The sequence below is a fragment of the Nerophis ophidion genome, linkage group LG08, assembly GCF_033978795.1.
Source record: "Nerophis ophidion isolate RoL-2023_Sa linkage group LG08, RoL_Noph_v1.0, whole genome shotgun sequence".
In the NCBI taxonomy this organism is placed as follows: Eukaryota; Metazoa; Chordata; class Actinopteri; order Syngnathiformes; family Syngnathidae; genus Nerophis; species Nerophis ophidion.
The window spans coordinates 26,102,569-26,122,477 of record NC_084618.1 but is presented as its reverse complement, the minus strand read 5'-3'; the positions used below and the strand labels follow the sequence as shown (position 1 = coordinate 26,122,477).

Below are 19,909 nucleotides of genomic sequence, written 5' to 3'. Positions count from 1 at the left end.
CGATAAAGTCAAAGACCAAAATTATGCAACCAATGTGAATTCCTCAACTATTTAAAGTGTTGGTGTTGGTTACATGCGACATCTGGCAGTCTACACATATCTCTTATGCGTGACTGCCATCTACTGGTCACACTTATCATTACGCCATATAAAACAATAAAATAGCTTTGAGGTCTACAAGCAAAACCAGAATGTTGCCGTTACATTAGGCGCACCAGGTCATAAGGCGCACTGTCCATTTTTGAGAAGATGGAAGGATTTTAAGTGCGCCTTATAGTTTAAAGTTGGGTTTTGGTAGTACCATAAATACCAGTGTTGGGTTAATTACTGAAAACCAGTAACTACTTACAGTTACTAGTTACTTTATTTCAAAAGTAACTCAGTTACTAACTCAGTTACTTACGCCAAAAAGTAATGCGTTACTGTGAAAAGTATCTATTTAGTAAGCCCCCTTTAATGCCCTCTTAGCCTTCATTTTAGTACTGTTATTGCACTGGAGAATAATACAATCTGTTGATCAACTTGACATGCATTTGCATTACTCAACTCTGCTAAGCAATGTGGTCTACAAACCCCGTTTCCATATGAGTTGGGAAATTGTGTTGGATGTAAATATAAACGGAATACAATGATTTGTAAAACAAATTGAAAAGTGTTCTGTGGTCTAACGAGTCCACATTTCAAATTGGTTTTTGGAAACAATGAACGTCGTGTCCTCCGGACCAAAGATGAAAAGAACCATCAGGACTGTTCTAAGTGCAAAGTTGAAAAGCCAGCATCTGTGATGATATGGGGGTGTATTAGTGCCCAGGGGATGGGTAACTTACACATTTGTGAAAGCACCATTAATGCTGAAAGGTACATACACATTTTGGAGCAACATATGTTGCCATCCAAGCAATGTTATCATGGACGCCCCTGCTTATTTCAGCAAGACAATGCCAAGTCACTTGTTACAACTGCGTGGCTTCATAGTAAAAGAGTGCGGGTACTAGACTGGCCTGCCTGTAGTCCAGACCTGTCTCCCATTGAAAATGCGTGGCACATTATGAAGCCTATAATACCACAACGGAGAACCCGGACTGTTAAACAACTAAAGCTGTACATAACACAAGAATGGGAAAGAATTCCACCTGAAAAGCTTCAAAAATGTGTCTCCTCAGTTCCCAAAGGTTTATTGAGTATAGTTAAAAGAAAAGGTGATGTAACACAGTGGTGAACATGCCCTTTCCCAACTACTTTGGCACGTGTTGCAGCCATGAAATTCTAAGTCAATTATTATTTGCAAAAAAAAAAAAAATGTATGAGTTCGAACATCAAATATGTTGTCTTTGTAGTGCATTTAATTGAATATGGGTTGAAAATGATTTGCAAATCATTGTATTCCGTTTATATTTACATCTAACACAATTTCCCAACTCATATGGAAACGGGGTTTGTACATACAACACACAAAGACAAATATGTTTCAAAGGGCCAACTTGTTTCAGACCAGAACAAATTGACACAACTATTTTAAATAGCTGCAACATAACATACATAAGTAACAAACAGTATAATAACAACATAGCTGTAAACCAAGAAAGGCACACACTACGTACACAAAGCCTAACCAGGCGTTTTTTTTCTCTCTAGGAATTCTGAAATAAAATCATATCTGAAGCCCAGAACACTACACATTTCCCCAGTTTTGGTTTAGAGAAAAGGAAAGATTGGCCTGGCCCACTAGGATCCCTCTTGATGTTTGTGAACTTAATAGTCTATACATTTAGAGTGATATGATAATCAAACACTCTAGAAGTTTAGAATGAAAGAGTTTATAAGAGAATTGACAGAGTGTGTGTACCTTCAGTGCTGAATGATGAGAAGAGGCAGAGTTTGGAGTGTTTTCTTTAGCTTGCTTTCCATGTTTAAGTACTCGCCCACTGTGTCCAGGTACATGGAAATAGTTTTCCGTGCCATTTGCTGTTTTTGATACCCAATATCACGCTAATTAGCTGCCTGAAAGCTGGTGACTCCACTGTAGAAATAGCCTGCATGTCTTCTAGCACATACACCAGGGGCCTGGAACCTTTTTGGCTGAGAGAGCCATGAAAGCCAAATATTTCACAAAGTATTTCCGTAAGAGCCATATAACATTTTTCAACACTGAATACAACTAAATTTGTGCATTTTTAAGTATGACCAACATTTGCAGAGTATAATAAGTCTCTTATTCTTTTTGATAACATTGTTATTATAAAAGTTAACCAATAATACATATAATACTTCTAACAGGTGCGGTAGAAAACGGATGGTTGCATTAAAATGCATGAGAATGTTTTATAGTTGAACGTTAATTTTGAAACTGTGATTACCAGCGGAATTATTCATTACTTATCGTGTTAAGCAATGTCAGCTAAGATTTATCTGAGAGCCATAGGTTCCCTACACCTGGTTTAAGCATTAGACACCTTTTTACCTGCACTCTGCCTCCCGCTGTTTCCCACATCTACAACGCAATTAGCTACCGACTGCCACCTACTGATATGGAAGAGTATTACATGGTTACTCGGCATAGCTCGGTTGGTAGAGTGGCCGTGCTAGCAAGCTGAGGGTTTCCTGGTTCGATTCCAGCTTCCGCCATCCTAGTCACTGCCGTTGTGTCCTTGGGCAAGACACTTTACCCACCTGCCCCCAGTGCCACCCACACTGGTTTAAATGTAACTTAGATATTGGGTGTCACTCTGTAAAGCGCTTTGAGTCACTAGAGAAAAGCGCTATATAAATATAATTATCTGAGAGCCACATGTAGTCATCAAAAGAGCCACATCTGGCTCTAGAGCCTGACATACACCAATGGCTCTATCAATGTTGTCCTGGCTAGCGATCCCTCCGTTAAAATCCAGCCGCTGTTGCTTAGATGGAGGTGGAGGTGAAGTGTGTCTCTCTTTACTAGTTTTGTCGACGCATGTTGCTTTTGCAGTTGTTGCAATAGATTTGATTTGCTGTTTTGGGCAGTAGATAGGATCTTTGATCCTTGACACAACTTAAATTGAACTAAGATGTTCTTTTCTTTGAGCTCGACAAAAGAAAAGTAGTGAGAATATCTTCATGTTAAGAAACTCTGCTTTGGCTACGGGCCGTAATGATGTCTTGTTAGTAAACACACACTCACACCCAGACACACACTCTTCTGCAGCTCTCCAATAAAACACACTCAGATCTTCTCAGTTTCTAGCCGATACTACATAAAAAATAACGTAAAATAACGCAGTAACGCAACATGTAGTAACGGTAACTGAGTTACTGAATATAAAAAATAACGCGTTAGACTACGAGTTACCGCCGAAAATGATGGCATTATTGGTTAGTCCCAACACTGATAAATACTCATGTTGTCAGATTTATGAATAATCGTGTTTAGAAATCAATGAAAGTGTATTAATTTCTACATGTCATTCATCATCTATATTAATTGCACAAAACTATCATTATGGTCTATACCAGTGGTTCTCTAATGGGGGTACTTGAATGTATGCCAAGGGGTACGTGACATTTAAAAAAAAATATTCTACAAATAGCAACAATTAAAAAATCCTTTATAAATATATTTATTGAATAATACTTCAACAAAATATGAATGTAAGTTCATAAACCGTGAAAAGAAATGCAACAATGCAATATTCAGTGTTGACAGCTAGATTTTTTTGTGGACATGTTCCATAAATATTGATGTTAAAGATTTCTTTTTTTGTGAAGAAATGTTTCGAATTAAGTTGATAAATCCAGATGGATCTCTATTACAATCCCCAAAGAGGCCACTTTAAGTTGATGATTACTTCTATGTGTAGAAATCTTTATAATTGAATCACTTGTTTATCTTTCAACAAGTTTTTAGTTATTTGTATATCTTTTTTTTCCAAATACTTCAAGAAAGACCACTACAAATGAGCAATAATTTGCTCTGTTATACAATTTAATAAATCAGAAACTAATGACATAGTGCTGTATTTTACTTCTTTATCTCTTTTTTTTTCAACCAAAAATGCTTTGCTCTGATTAGGGGGTGCTTGAATTAAAAACATGTTCACAGGGGGTACATCACTGAAAAAAGGTTGAGAACCACTGGTCTGGTCAAGTGTTCGTATTCTTGGGTGTCTGGAACAGGTTACTTGGATTTGAATGCCGTATGAAATATGGATGGGATTATGAGCGAAACCGGAGGTACTAGAGTACGTGAAGGGTGACAAGTTCTCCATGTTTGTTTGCTGGCATCCAGTTCCAACGCGGTGCTGAAGGGCATGTGGCCCGAAGGCAAGCTGGGCATCACGGAGGTCACCAAGCGGCCGCTCACCGCCGCCACGCTCTTCAAAAACTCCATGATCTCGCTGGTGGAGAACCTGGCCTGCAAGGTGACCACTCGCACGCCAAAGACCACCTAGGAGAACTTTTACCCACTCTCTCTTTCTCGCCTGCAGGAGCCCTACTACGTCCGCTGCATCAAGCCAAACGACGTCAAGTCGCCACTCATCTTCGAGCGCCAGCGCTGTCGCCACCAGGTGGAGTACCTGGGCCTGCTGGAGAACGTGCGAGTGCGCCGGGCGGGATTCGCCAACAGACAGACGTACCCGCGCTTCCTGCAGAGGTAAAACACTCCTCTCCTGCTCTTTCGTTTTTATTCTGCAATTTCCACGGCTTTGTGGAATATTTCTGATCTTCTTTGCACTCTTTCGGAATATTTTGCTGTCATTAGTTCTCCCGTCCAAAGGCAAAACCTAGTAACTCACTTCCAGCTGATTTTGAGAAAACAAAGGAAAACCAATCTATCTTGATGCTGTCTTACAAATATCTACAAAGTCATCAAACGTATAGATGTTTTCTTGAGCTTTCATTTTCTTGCCGATTGAATCTGCTCTCATGAACGTGTGCCCTTACTCCAGATATTTTATCACAATCTCGGGTGGGCCCCATTCTGCGTTGCACATTGGGCAAGAGCCGTGTACAGCGTCCAGTTTTTATTTTGACCTCCACATTTATCTGCCCAAAAGTGTATGCAAGGGGAAGAATCAAGAACAATACATTTAATGAAGGTGCTCGCAACGTCTTGCGCCAATCTTCCAAATATCCCCTCATGCCATAATATCACATAACCAGATTGACCGTTGGCCCCCATTCGTGCAAATGTCTCATTAAAGACAATAAGGCGACTGACAAAGAAGCTCCGATTGGTCCCTTGAGATACTAGGTTTTTCTGTTGTATCTACGCGGTTATGTGGTAGTTGCTAGGTCCTGCCATGAGCGTATCAGCTTACTTACGGAAAAAAATACAATATCGCATGCACTAATGTAAAGCATATCACCTAGGAACTCCAAAATTATTATCAGCTCAGTTTTGACCAAAATTGAGTTACTGGGTTTTGCCTTTGGACGGGAGAGTTGCGGGCCAGATGGGCGGTTGCATTTAGGAAAGTACTAGGGGTGTAGGGCTTCACAGTGGCAGAGGGGTTAGTGCGTCTGCCTCACAATACGAAGGTCCTGCAGTCCTGGGTTCAAATCCAGGCTCGGGATCTTTCTGTGTGGAGTTTGCATGTTCTCCCCGTGAATGCGTGGGTTCCCTCCGGGTACTCCGGCTTCCTCCCACTTCCAAAGACATGCACCTGGGGATAGGTTGATTGGCAACACTAAATTGGCCCTAGTGTGTGAATGTGAGTGTGAAAGTTGTCTGTCTATCTGTGTTGGCCCTGCGATGAGGTGGCGACTTGTCCAGGGTGTACCCCGCCTTCCGCCCGATTGTAGCTGAGATAGGCGCCAGCGACCCCGAAAGGGAATAAGCGGTAGAAAATGGATGGATGGACTAGGGGTGTAACGGTACGGGTATTTTATCGAACCGTTTCCGTACGGGGTTTCTGGTTTGGTGCGCAGGTGTACCGAACGATTTTCCACTCGGACACATTAAGTAGCGTACTGCACATTATGTAAACAATACTCAAAATGCCGGACATTTGAGGCATTTAAGAGACTCCGTTCTGACAGCTCCGCAAAAGAGGACATGTCCAGTGAAAAGAGGACCTATGGTCAGTTTGAGGTGGATAGTACACGCTACATTTACTCCGTTACATCTACTTGAGTAACTTTTGGGATAAATTGTACTTCTAAGAGTAGTTTTAATGCAACATACTTTTACTTTTACTTGAGTATATTTATAGAGAAGAAACGCTACTTTTACTCCGCTCCATTTATCTACATTCAGCTCGCTACTGATCTTTATCGATCTGTTAATGCACGCTTTTTGTTTTGGTTTGTCAGACAAACTTTCAAAGTAGGATCTATCACATGCCTGCGTTTCACCAATCAAATGCAGTCACTTGTGATGTTTGACTCTGTTTTACCAATCAAATGCAGTCACTGGTGACGTTTGACTACGTTTCACAATGACTCCGTTTCACCATGATTAACTGCACACTTTTTTTTATTTTTTATAAACCTTTATTTATAAAGTTCAACATTTACAAACAGTTGAAAATAATACTTAAAGTATAAAAATTGTACAAAACAGCACCAGGGGGTTGTAAATTCAAAGTAACTAAAATAGAATGCAAAAAAATATAAATATATAAAATTAACAAAGTGCAAAGCCATATGCTCACTCAATCTCAGTAAATAACTTAAAATTGGAACACAGCATCATCGTTTTCACAGCTTTTTTGTTGTTAGAGGTCGAGTGTTTTAATGGTGTTCTAAATCTTTTTTAAAGGCACAAAAACACAGGTCGGGTATTGAGAAACTTACATTTATGAATATAAAACTTAGCCAATAGTATAATGAGGTTGAAAAGGTAAAATTAATTTTCAATTTTTTTTTAAATACAGTGTAAAATCAAATATATATTATTTAACATATATTATTGTTTTAGTTGCTTAAGAGATATTCCTGGCTCTGAATTTTTTCATTGCTATTTTTATGTTTTTGTGCATTACTTGTTGCCGTCATCATTAAAGGAACAGGTTACTCATCAGTTACTCAGTACTTGAGTAGTTTTTTCACAACATACTTTTTACTTTTACTCTAGTAAATATTTGGGTGACCATTCCTTACTTTTACTTGAGTAATACATCTCTAAAGTAACAGTACTCTTACTTGAGTACAATTTCTGGCTACTCTACCCACCTCTGGTCAGTCTATGACCACACGTCCTCCCCTCACTGGACCCAAACCCCTCGCGGGGCCGCCCGGGCAGAGCCCCCTAAACGCCCCAAATGTCTGGCACCTCGAGTTATGCTTGCGTGTATTTTCAATGTACGTTAAGTGTTAAGAAGGTTAAAAACAAAACAAATTGCGCGCGCAGCAGCATTCGTGAGGGAGGGGGAGAGACAGAGAGAGCGCATGCGTCTGCTTTTTATCCATAGATTTATCAGATTTAATTTTACTGTCAAAAGTCTGCCCCGGTGGCCATTTGCAGCCCACAGTTAATGTTTTAAAGGCCCACGGCACATTCTAAAAATACTATTAAAATAAACAAAAACATATCAAAAGTGAAATAAAAAAGCTTAAAGGTTAAATGTAATTTAGAAAAAGTTGCAATGTTCACTAATAAAACAAAGCTGTTACTGTCATTGCTCAAAACAAACATATATAGAGTTTATGTAGAAAATATTTATATTATCTATATATTATATATACATAATATATTATATCCATCCATCCATCCATTTTCTACCACTTATTCCCTTTCGGGGTCGCGGGGGGCGCTGGCGCCTATCTCAGCTACAATCGGGCGGAAGGCGGGGTACACCCTGGACAAGTCGCCACCTCATCGCAGGGCCAACACAGACAGACAACATTCACACTCACATTCACACACTAGGGCCAATTTAGTGTTGCCAATCAACCTATCCCCAGGTGCATGTCTTTGGAAGTGGGAGGAAGCCGGAGTACCCGGAGGGAACCCACGCATTCACGGGGAGAACATGCAAACTCCACACAGAAAGATCCCGAGCCTGGATTTGAACCCAGGACTGCAGGACCTTCGTATTGTGAGGCAGACGCACTAACCCCTCTGCCACCGTGAAGCCCAATATATATTATATATATTGTGTTATTTATTATTATTCTTGTCTATTGTTAGCGAACTGTGGTGCTGAATTTCCCCCAGGGATCAATAAAGTACTTTCTATTCTATTCTATTCTATAATATTGAATCAAAATCAATGTTATTATGAATTATTGACCTATCCAAGGTTTCGATTACTTCACGCCAAATATTCCACTAAGAAAAATATTTTTGGTGGAATATTTTGCAAATTTGGTTAATAAATAACCCCAAAAAATTAATATTTTGCTGTTTTATTACTGTACGTACCGAACCGAAATTTTTGTGTACCGTTACAGCCCTAGAAAGTACACATCTGCTGTATTCTGATCATTTTTATAACTTTGTGTCATTTCTAAAAGACACCTCGCCTTGATAATGGAACCTTCAAATTAGTCCCAAACTTTTCCAGTAAGAGTCACATAGTCCAATCCAATCCACTTTATTTGTATAGTACATTTAAACAACAGAAATGTTTCCAAAGTGCTGCACAACAATATTCAAATATAATCCATAGGATTATATTTGAATGACATTTTTATTTGATGACTGAATAAAAAAAAATAAATAAAAACAATATAAAAATACATATGATAAAACCAATTAAAACCATAAATACAAATCAAACTTTTAAAAACACTGAGGACCAGAGGACCACACAACTCACGTTGTGTTAAAAGCCATGAATTGATTAACGTGGACCCCGACTTGAATACGTTTTTCAACTTGTTTGGGTGTTACCATTTAGTGGTCAATTGTACGGAATATGTACTGTACTGTGCAATCTACTAATAAAAGTTTCAATCAATCAATCAAAAGCCAAAGGAATCGCTCTGTTTGAGATTGGCCATGCCAGCAATTTGAGGATTCCAGGTTCGATCCCAGCTTCCGTCATCTTTGTCACTGCCGTTGTGTCCTTGGGCAACACACTTTACCCACCTGCTCCCAGTGCCACCCACACTGGTTTAAATGTAACTTGGATATTGGGTTTCACTATGTAAAAGTGCTTTGAGTCACTAGAGAAAAGTGGTATACAAATATAATTCACTTAATTTCAATAAAAGTGGGTCTTAAGACTAGACTTAAAACACTCCACTGTGGAAGCAGTTGAAGCATGGAGGGGGGAGTGTTCCAGAGCTTAGGGCCGACCACAGAGAAGGCCCTGGCTTTCCTGGTTTTAAGTCTCGTCTTGGGCACCACGAGCTGGAGCTGTCTCTCGGACCTCAGAGCGGGCACGAGTATAAATTTGGATGAGGTCCAAGATATAAAGAGGTAGGGCTGGGCGATACGGCCTTTTTTTAATATCTCAATATTTTTTAGGCCATATCACAATACACGATATAAATCTTGATCAGGGGTCTCAAACTCAATTAACCTGGGGGCCACAAGATGCAGCGTCTGGGTGAGGCTGGGCCGAAGGAAAATATATAAAAAAAAAAAAAAAAATGTTGCATACTAGTTGTATGTCTAGTTGTATAATGACGTTTCAAATTGTATCCCTTGTGCAATGTGTGTCCTTCCACTTTTCCTCCCTACAGCAACACGGCGGTCGGTGGATGATAGCCAGGAAAGTACCAGGATAGCGAGCGTAAAAAAATGACTGCTCACGGATCATATAGAAATATATATAGATAGTGTTTATCGTGTGAGGAAATGCAAATTCAACAATAAACAAAACAAATAACGGCTTTAATTGGTCCAGGTTATCGGGGACTGTTATTACTGACAGACAGGTGTCGAGGTGTGACTGCAGCCAGGCACGTAAGAAAACCCTCTTCTTCATGGTAACGTCTCTGTCGCTTTCACTCATTTGCCGCTTTTCCACTATTGCAGGGGTAGGCAGCCCAGAACGTTGAAAGAGCCATTTTGGACCCAAATAACCCAACGCCGTCAAGCGCCATTCATATGAAACTTGCGGGCCGCACTACCATTAAACTTTCATATTAAGGTGGGGGCCTCAAAATATCGTCTTGCGGGCCGCAATTGGCGTGTCTGAGACCCCTGATCTTGATATTTTGCCTTAGCCTTGAATGAACACTTGATGCATATAATCACAGCAGTATGATGATTCTATGTGTCTACATTAAAACATTCTTGTTCATACTGCATTAAAATATGCTTATTTTAAACTTTCATGCAGAGAGGGAAATCACAACTAAGTCAATTGACCAAAACTGTATTTATTAAACAGTTATTAAGCAGTGGCACAAACATTGTCATTTCTGAAACAGAAAGTGCGAGATTGTCAGATATTTTAATACAAGCTATTAGTGCACTTTTGTGCATGATGTCAGTAAGGTGACATATCAAAACAACACTAAATTAAAGTGCACTTTTTGTACAGAACACCACTACAATAGTTCAAAACAAATAAAGTGCACTTTTGTGCATGATGTCACAAGATATTTCAATAACTGTCAAATAAAAATGAGCTGCATAATAGGAAATCAAATAGTGTTCGTCCTTCACTATGTGGTAGGTTACTGCGGACATTATCTCCGTTTGTTGTTGACTATTTTTTGCATACGGTGTTGATGTGGAAATGTTTGCCTCGGCATTTTGTCGTTCATTCATTGTTGTGCGTTCATTATTTAAAAAAATTCTGAGGCTGACCAAGCCTTGACGTCACATAGACTGTTAAGAAAGGATGTCAGGGGGCCGTGGCCTTTTGAAATCGGCATATAAATTTGGCAGTCGAAACAAAAAAAGCCCTCGCAGAGCGCACACCTCCGTCAGGCTTTACCGCTTAACGGTAAAGAATCCTAAAGAAAGTCTTGAAACCAGATGATGATGCAGAGCAGCCCCAACATCTAATCACTTATTTCTTCAGTTTGGGACATTTCCTGAATGTTTCATCAAAATCCGCCCATAACCTTTTGAGTTATGTGTCTGACTAATTTACTAGCTAGCTATAGCTCGTTCGTTGGTTGACTAACCAACGAACAAACCCCGGCAAAAACATGACCTAAGATTTGAAGGGTGCTGGCCCACTTTGATACATGTTGTACATTAAAGATCCAATGTAGCTAAAAACATGTTAAGCTAGCTAAAAAATAGAAATATTTTAGCTCTGGCAAAGCTAATTAGTGCAAAAGTTATTAGGCTTGACCTTGTTTTTTATTCAATTTCTGACATTTCCTGACCGTTATGTCAAAAACCTAATTTTTTTGCTATTTTACTAACTTACTAACTAATTGACAAATAACCCTCAGCGGAAACCCAATCTAAAAAATGAAGGATGCAGGCCTACTTTGATACATTTTGCACATTGTTTATTCAATTTCCGGACCGTTATATCAAATAGTCCATAAGTATTGAGTTAACTAATTGACTAACCACTCATAACAATGTAAGTTGTTTTGCTAACTGATAAGCTAACCTACTCAGTGACCTAGTGGTTAGTGTGTCCGGCCCTGAGATCAGTAGGTTGTGAGTTCAAACCCCGGCCAAGTCATACCAAAGACTATAAAAATGGGAATCATTAACTCCCTGCTTGGCACTCAGCATCAAGGGTTGGAATTGGGGGTTAAATCACCACAAATTATTCCCGGGCGCGGCACCGCCGCTGCTCACTGCTCCCCTCACCTCCCAGGGGGTGAACAAGGGGATGGGTCAAATGCAGAGGACAAATTTCCCCACACCTAGTGTGTGTGTGACAATCATTGGTACTTTAACAAGCCAACTGACTAAGTAGCTACCTAAGTAATTAACTAACTAACTAGCAGACAAACAAACCCCAGCAAAAACATAACTTTAAAAAGTATACGTTTTGTAAAAAAAAAAAATATGCTAAAAGAAATCCAAAGTAGCTTAAAATATGCTAAGCTAGCTGAACAAAACACAATCATCTTGGCTCTGACAAAGCTTACGAGCTAACTAAATGACAGACAAACCCGGTGAAAAAACATAACTTAAAAAATGATACATTTTGTTAATTAAATATGCTAAAAGCAATCCAAAGTAGCTTAAAATATGCTAAGCTAGCTGAACAAAACACAATCATCTTGGCTCTGACAAAGCTTACGAGCTAACTAAATGACAGACAAACCCGGCGAAAAAACATAACTTAAAAAATGATACATTTTGTTAATTAAATATGCTAAAAGCAATCCAAAGTAGCTTAAAAAACGCTAAGCTAGCTGAACAAAACATAATTATCTTAGCTCTGACAAAGCTTACGAGCTAACTAAATGACAAACAAACCCGGTGAAAAAACATAACTTAAAAATGATACATTTTGTTAATTAAATATGCTAAAAGCAATCTAAAGTAGCTTAAAATACGCTAAGCTAGCTGAACAAAACACAATTATCTTAGCTCTGACAAAGCTTACGAGCTAACTGAATGACAAACAAACCCGGTGAAAAAACATAACTTAAAAATGATACATTTTGTTAATTAAATATGCTAAAAGCAATCTAAAGTAGCTTAAAATACGCTAAGCTAGCTGAACAAAACACAATTATCTTAGCTCTGACAAAGCTTACGAGCTAACTGAATGACAAACAAACCCCGGCGAAAAAACATAACTTAAAAAATGATACAATTTGTTAATTAAAAATGCTAAAAGCAATCCAAAGTAGCTTAAAATACGCTAAGCTAGTGGAACAAAACCTAATTATCTTAGCTCTGACTAAGCAAACTAGTGTAATAGCTAAGAATTATTAATTTCATTTTAATAATGTTTGATTTAGTTTGATTTCTAAAAACTGATGCTGTCAATTAATTTCTAAAATCAAATGAATAACACTTAATTATTGCATAATTTAGGCATAAGACCCCAATATTTGGACAGTTTGTCCGAATTTTACAAAGATTTAAAATTAAACTGCAAATAATTTACATTTGTGCATAATTAATGCGATCATTTTGTAAAGAATTATTGTAATGCGTTAACTGATAGTCCTTATAAAAACACAAATGTAGTGTTAACTGTTATATTAGTCACAGTTGTTGGTACAGTTTTCTAAAATAAATAAATACATTTAAAAAAGTAAGTTTTTGTGACATTTATTCTTCCACAGGTACAAGATGATTTCCGAGTTCACCTGGCCAAACCACGACCTGCCCTCGGACAAGGACGCCGTCAAGAAGCTCCTGCAAGGTTGCGGCTTCGACCACGACGTGGCCTACGGCAAAACCAAAGTCTTTGTCCGCACGCCGCGCACACTCTTCAGCCTTGAGGAGCAGCGCACCGAAATGTTGCAAAGGATCGTCCTCTTCCTGCAGAAGGTGAGACTCTTCTTGCTAATGTTACTCAATTGTCAGCAGATGCTATCTCGCACCTTTATGGATTATTTTATTAACAACATTTTTTGAGTGGATTCATGTGGATTATTGAGCCTGTTGCTCAAACCGCAAGTGTAGTTGTAGGGCCTTAAATGTACTTGTGGCACGCCGCCACATGTCAATAAATACATTTGGAATCACTGTTTACACACCAGAGGCGCCCCCTCTCAGTAATTGTACTTCCTGTCAAAAAGACGGCGTGGAATCAACACTGGATGGAGTCCAGGGAGCGCCCCCGCCCATAATGAAATGAATATTTCATCAGTTCCAGTTAGTGTGAGAAATCCCCAAAGGAATTCTCAGCCGCCATCTTAATTGCTTTCCAAAGCGGTCTCTGCCAATCAGCTGTCAGTCTTTCTTCTTCATTTCTGGTTATTTTTCCCCTTTCAGTTGTGTGTAAACATGTTAGGTTAGAAGGCTGCCCCCTGCTGGACAAGATATTATAGCCATGCGTCTTTATTGACACATGACACATTCTAAAGACAAAATAAACACATTCCGGATTAGAACCCTACACCAAAAAAAAAAATAGAATGTGGAGAAAATGCATGTGAATGCTAATGTTAGCTTGCTAGCAGTTAGAACGTGAAAAGTAACAAGTGAATTGACTTTGAAGCATACGCATGCAAAATTTGCTTTAAAAGTTAGCATGCTAACAGTTAGCATGTGTCAAGTACCAAGTTAGATTAGTCTGTGTTCAGCTGTAAAATTGGCTAAAAAGGTTAGCATAGAAATGTTAACATGCTAGCATTCTAACAGTTTGCATTTGCTAAGTACCATGTAAAATTACTCTGCAGCCTTTGGCCTTTAAATCGGCTAAGAATGCTAGCATGCTGATGTTAACATGCTAACATATTAAAATTGTTACATGGTCATCCTGTGCTTTTGTTGGATTATAACTGATTATAAATAGAAATCATTCAATGGCATTAGCATGACTGATACAGCTCTTGCAATTACTTGGTATCGAATCCATACCCAAATTTGTAGTATCGCCAAAAACTAAAAATTAAAATCATTCAATGGCATTAGCATGACCGATACTGCCCTTGCAATGACTTGGTATCGGATCCATACCCACATTTGTAGTATCGCCAAAAACTAAAAATGTAAATCATTCAATGGCATTAGCATGACCGATACTGCCCGTGTGACGATTTGGTTTCGGAACCATACACAAATTTGTAGTGTCGCCCAAAATTTAAAATTTAAATCATTCAATGGCATTAGCATCAACGATACTACCCGCATAACGACTTGGTATCGGATCCATACCCAAATTTGTAGTTTCGCCCAAAACTACAAATTGAAATCATTCAATGGCCTTAGCATGACCGATACTACCTGTGTGACGACTTTGTATCGGATCTATACCCAAATTTGTAGTATCGCCCAAAACTATAAAATTTAAATCATTCAATGGCATTAGCAAGACCGATACTGCCCGTGCATCTACTTGGTATCGGATCCATACCCAAATTTGTAGTATTGTCGAAAACTAAAAATTTAAATCATTCAATAGCATTAGCATGACCGATACTGCCCGTGTGACGACTTTGTATCGGATCCATACCCAAATTTGTAGTATTGTCGAAAACTAAAAATTAAAATCATTTAATAGCATTAGCCTGACCGATACTGCCTGTGCAACTACTTGGTATCGGATCTTGCTAATGCCATTGAATGATTAAAATATTTAGTTTTAGGCGATACTACAAATTTGGGTATGGATCCGAAACCATGTCGTTGCATGGGCAGTATCGGTCAGGCTATTGCCATTGAATGATTTTAATTTTTAGTTTAGGGCGATACTACAAATTTGGGTATGGATCCGATACCAAGTCGTTATGCAGGCAGTATCGTTGATGCTAATGCCATTGAATGATTTCAATTTTTAGTTTTGGGTGTAACAACGTGGTATCGGATCAATGCCCAAATTTGTAGTATCGGCCAATACTAAAAATTAAAATCATTTAATGGCATTAGCATGACCTATACTGCCTGTGTGACGACTTGGTATCGGAACCATACACAAATTTGTAGTATCGCCCTAAACTAAAAATTGAAATCATTTAATGGCATTAGCATGACCTATACTGCCTGTGTGACGACTTGGTATCGGAACCATACACAAATTTGTAGTATCGCCCTAAACTATCAATCAATCAATCAATGTTTACTTATATAGCCCTAAATCACTAGTGTCTCAAAGGGCTGCACAAACCACCACAACATCCTCGGTAGGCCCACATAAGGGCAAGGAAAACTCACACCCAGTGGGACATAGGTGACAATAATGACCCAGTGGGACGTCGGTGACAATGATGACTATGAGAACCTTGGAGAGGAGGAAAGCAATGGATGTCGAGCGGGTCTAACATGATACTGTGAAAGTTCAATCCACAATGGATCCAACACAGTCGCGAGAGTCCAGTCCAAAGCGGATCCAACACAGCAGCGAGAGTCCCGTTCACAGCGGAGCCAGCAGGAAACCATCCCAAGCGGAGGCGGATCAGCAGCGCAGAGATGTCCCCAGCCGATACACAGGCAAGCAGTACATGGCCACCGGATCAAACCGGACCCCTCCACAACTAAAAATTGAAATCATTCAATGGCATTAGCATGACTGATTCTGCCCATGTAATGACTTGGTATCGGATCCGTACCCAAATTTGTAGTATCGCCCAAAACAAAAACAAAAAATCATTCAATGGCATTAGCAAGACGGAGAGTGCCTGTGCAACTACTTAATATCGGATACTTAGCCAAAATTGTATTATTGTCGAAAACTAAAAATTTAAATCATTCAATGGCATTAGCATGACCGATACTGCCCGTGTGATGACTTGGTATCGAAACCATACACAAATTTGTAGTATCGCCCAAAACTAAAAATTTAAATCATTCAATAGCATTAGCATGATCGATACTGCCTGCGTAAGGACTTGGTATTGGATCCATACCCAAATCTGTAGTGTCGCCCAAAACTAAAAATTTAAATCATTCAATGGCATTAGCAAGACCGATACTGCCCGTGTAACAACTTGGTATCGGATCCATACCCAAATTTGTAGTATCGCCCAAAACAAAAAAATTAAATAATTCAATGGCATTAGCAAGACCGATAGTGCCTGTGCAACTACTTAGTATCAGATACTTAGCCAAAATTGTATTATTGTCGAAAACTAAAAATTTAAATCATTCAATGGCATTAGCATGACCGATACTGCCCGTGTGACGACTTGGTATCGGAACCATACACAAATTTGTAGTATCGCCCAAAACTATAAATTTAAATCATTCAATAGCATTAGCATGATCGATACTGCCTGCGTAAGGACTTGGTATTGGATCCATACCCAAATCTGTAGTATCGCCGAAAACTAAAAATTTAAATCATTCAATGGCATTAGCAAGACCGATACTGCCCGTGCAACTACTTGGTATCGGATACTTAGCCACATTTGTAGTATTGTTGAAAACTAAAAATTGAAATCATTCAATGGCATTAGCATGACCGATACTGCCCATGCAATGACTTGGTATCGGATTCATACCCATATTTGTAATATCGCCCAAAACTAAAAATGTAAATCATTCAATGGCATTAGCATGACCGATACTGCCCGTGTAAAAACTTGGTATTGGATCCATACCCAAATTTGTAGTATCCCTCATAACAAAAAATTGGAATTATTCAATTTCAAGGGACGGCGTGGCGCAGTGGAGAGTGGCTGTGTGCAACCCGAGGGTCACTGGTTCAAATCCCACCTAGAACCAACCTCGTCACGTCCATTGTGTCCTGAGCAAGACACTTCACCCTTGCTCCTGATGGGTGCTGGTTGGCACCTTGCATGGCAGCTCCCTCCATCAGTGTGTGAATGTGTGTGTGAATGGGTAAATGTGGAAGTAGTGTCAAAGCGCTTTGAGTACTTTGAAGGTAGAAAAGCGCTATACAAGTACAACCCATTTATCATTTAATGGTATTAGCATGACCGATACTGCCCGCGTAACGACTTGGTATCGGATCCATACCAAAATGTGTACTATCACCCAAAACTAAAAATTTAAATCATCCAATGGCATTAGCAAGACCGATACTGCCCGTGTAATGACTTGGTATCGGATCCATACCAAAATGTGTAGTATCACCCAAAACTAAAAATTTAAATCATCCAATGGCATTAGCAAGACCGATACTGCCCGTGTAATGACTTGGTATCGGGTCCATACCCAAATTTGTAGTAAACCCTAAAACAAAAAATTTAAGTCATTCAAAGGCATTAGCATGTCCGATACTGCCCGGTGCAACGACTTGGTATCGCATCCATACCCAAATTTGTAGTATCGCCCACAACTAAAAATTTATATAATTCAATGGCATTAGCCTGACCGATACTGGCCGTGCAACGACTTGGTATCGGATCTATACCCAAATTTGTAGTATTGGCCAAAACTAAAAAAATTTAAATCATTCAAAGGCATTAGCATGTCCGATACTGCCCGTGTAACGACTTGGTATCGGAAGTGAATTGTGACTCAAAGCACTTTTACATAGTAAAACCCAATATCTAAGTTACATATTTAAACCAGTGTGGGTGGTACTGGGAGCAGGTGGGTAAAATATCTTGCCCAAGGAAACAACGGCAGTGACTAGGTTGGCAGAAGCGGGCATCGAACCTGGAACCTTCAAGTTGCTGGCACGGCCACTCTACCAACCGAGCTATACCGCCCCCTGAAAATAATGCCGACATTAAACCGGTCCGTGGTGCAAAAAAGGTTGGGGACATAAAGTAATCAGACACTAACGGCACATGAACAAGTGGATTATTAATAGGTTGCAGAAAATAACAACAGGAAATGATGTAATGTGTCATGTCAAATAGGAGCCGTTGTAACCTGGTTTATGGAAGTCTGTTATTGTTTACATCCAAAATGCAATGTGGTCGTAAATGGTGATGGAGATTCGACGCCATATTCCTAACACATGTTGTTATGAAGTTGTTGTGTTGAAGTAATTGTACATCCTCGAGTTGCACCCTGCCAATCGATACTAATCAATACTGTCATGGCGCCTAATTGACGCATGACCCGACTTGAGAGGAAGTCCTTGGTCCGTCACGGCTGTTGAATAACGCGCCGCCATTGATTTATGCTAACGCGCCGGGCTAAATTGTGTCGCGCGCGCGCCACGGGCGTCCTGCCGGTCACGCTTCTAGTCCTCCTGTGAAAGGATGATCACGTGGTCACGTAGGAGCGCCGCATTGTTTGCCGTCAATCCCCACGGGCTCCTTTTTGTCAGTAATCTGAGTTTTGTTGTCCCCAGTGATGAGATTTATTTCACTTGACGGCCTTTCTATTCCTCCTCTCCAATTGACCTCTGCACCCCCCCCCACCCCCGGTGCTTTAATTAGCGGTTTGCTTGGGTAAACATGTGAGGTGCACTTTGGATAGCTGCCAGCAGGCTTTTTTTTGTACCCTACTACTCGTGTCGCAACTATAAATAGTATAATTGGTCTATAAAATTGCTATAAGTACACCTCTGCATAACATTGTATCTTTATTAACAATAAAGAAGGGGAACATTATTACCAGACCTATGTAAGCGTCAATATATACCTTGATGTTGCAGAAAAAAGACCATATATTTTTTTAACCGATTTCCGAACTCTAAATAGGTGAATTTTGGCGAATTAAACGCCTTACTATTATTTGCTCTAGGTAGTCAACCGCCATTTTCTCAAACACATTATAAACATCGAGTCAAATCAGCTCTGTTATTTTCCGTTTTTTCGACGGTTTTCCGTACCTTGGAGACATCATGCCTCGTCGGTGTGTTTTCGGAGGGTGTAACAACACGATCAGGGATGGATTTAAGTTGATTTACATAGAATGTGCATCGATTAGCACGGCTAACATGCTATTTAGGCTAGTTGTATGTACGTTTGTAGCTATATTTGCATCCAGCCTTTCCCTCCACCCACATTTAATGCCAAACAAACACTTACCAATCGACGGATTTAAGTTGCTCCAGTGTCACAAGATGCGAAAGTCCCGATCGTTTGGTCTGCACATTTTACCGGCGATGCTAAGGCAGACATGGCACAGAGATGTATGGATATCCTGCAGATGCATTTCCAACGATAAAGTCAACGAAATCACAAAGGTGAGTTTTGTTGATGTTATTGACTTATGTGCGTATCAGACATATTTGGTCGCGGCATGACTGCCAGCTAATTGATGCTAACATGCTATTTAGGCTAGCTGTATGTACATTTGTAGCTATATTTGCATCCAGCGTTTCCCTATAACCCACATTTAATGCCAAACAAACACTTACCAATCGACGTTTTTAATTTGCTCCAGTGTCACAAAATGCGAAAGTCCCAATCGTTTGGTCTGCACATTTTACCGGCGATGCTAAGGCACACATGGCCGAATAGCGTCAATAGCTATTCACTCAATAGCTTCAGTTTCTTCTTCAATTTAGTATCTGCCTCCATACTCCAACCATCCGCTTCAATACATGCGTAATCTGTTGAATCGCTT

The 19,909-nt window shown here is 39.6% G+C and overlaps 1 protein-coding gene across 3 annotated transcripts in view; it reads left to right on the top strand.

Moving 5' to 3' along the window:
- Window positions 1-19,909, top strand: part of myo1d (myosin 1D) — a 189,163-nt gene that overhangs the window by 101,372 nt on the left and 67,882 nt on the right. For all 3 annotated transcript variants that reach the window (XR_009807794.1, XR_009807793.1, XM_061908110.1), the window contains exons 14-16: window positions 4,262-4,394; window positions 4,461-4,627; window positions 13,096-13,303. Coding sequence is in view for 1 of the 3 variants with exons in the window: in XM_061908110.1 (XP_061764094.1) it covers window positions 4,262-4,394; window positions 4,461-4,627; window positions 13,096-13,303 (508 nt within the window). In the remaining 2 variants the exon portion in view is untranslated. The remainder of the gene's footprint in view (window positions 1-4,261; window positions 4,395-4,460; window positions 4,628-13,095; window positions 13,304-19,909) is intronic.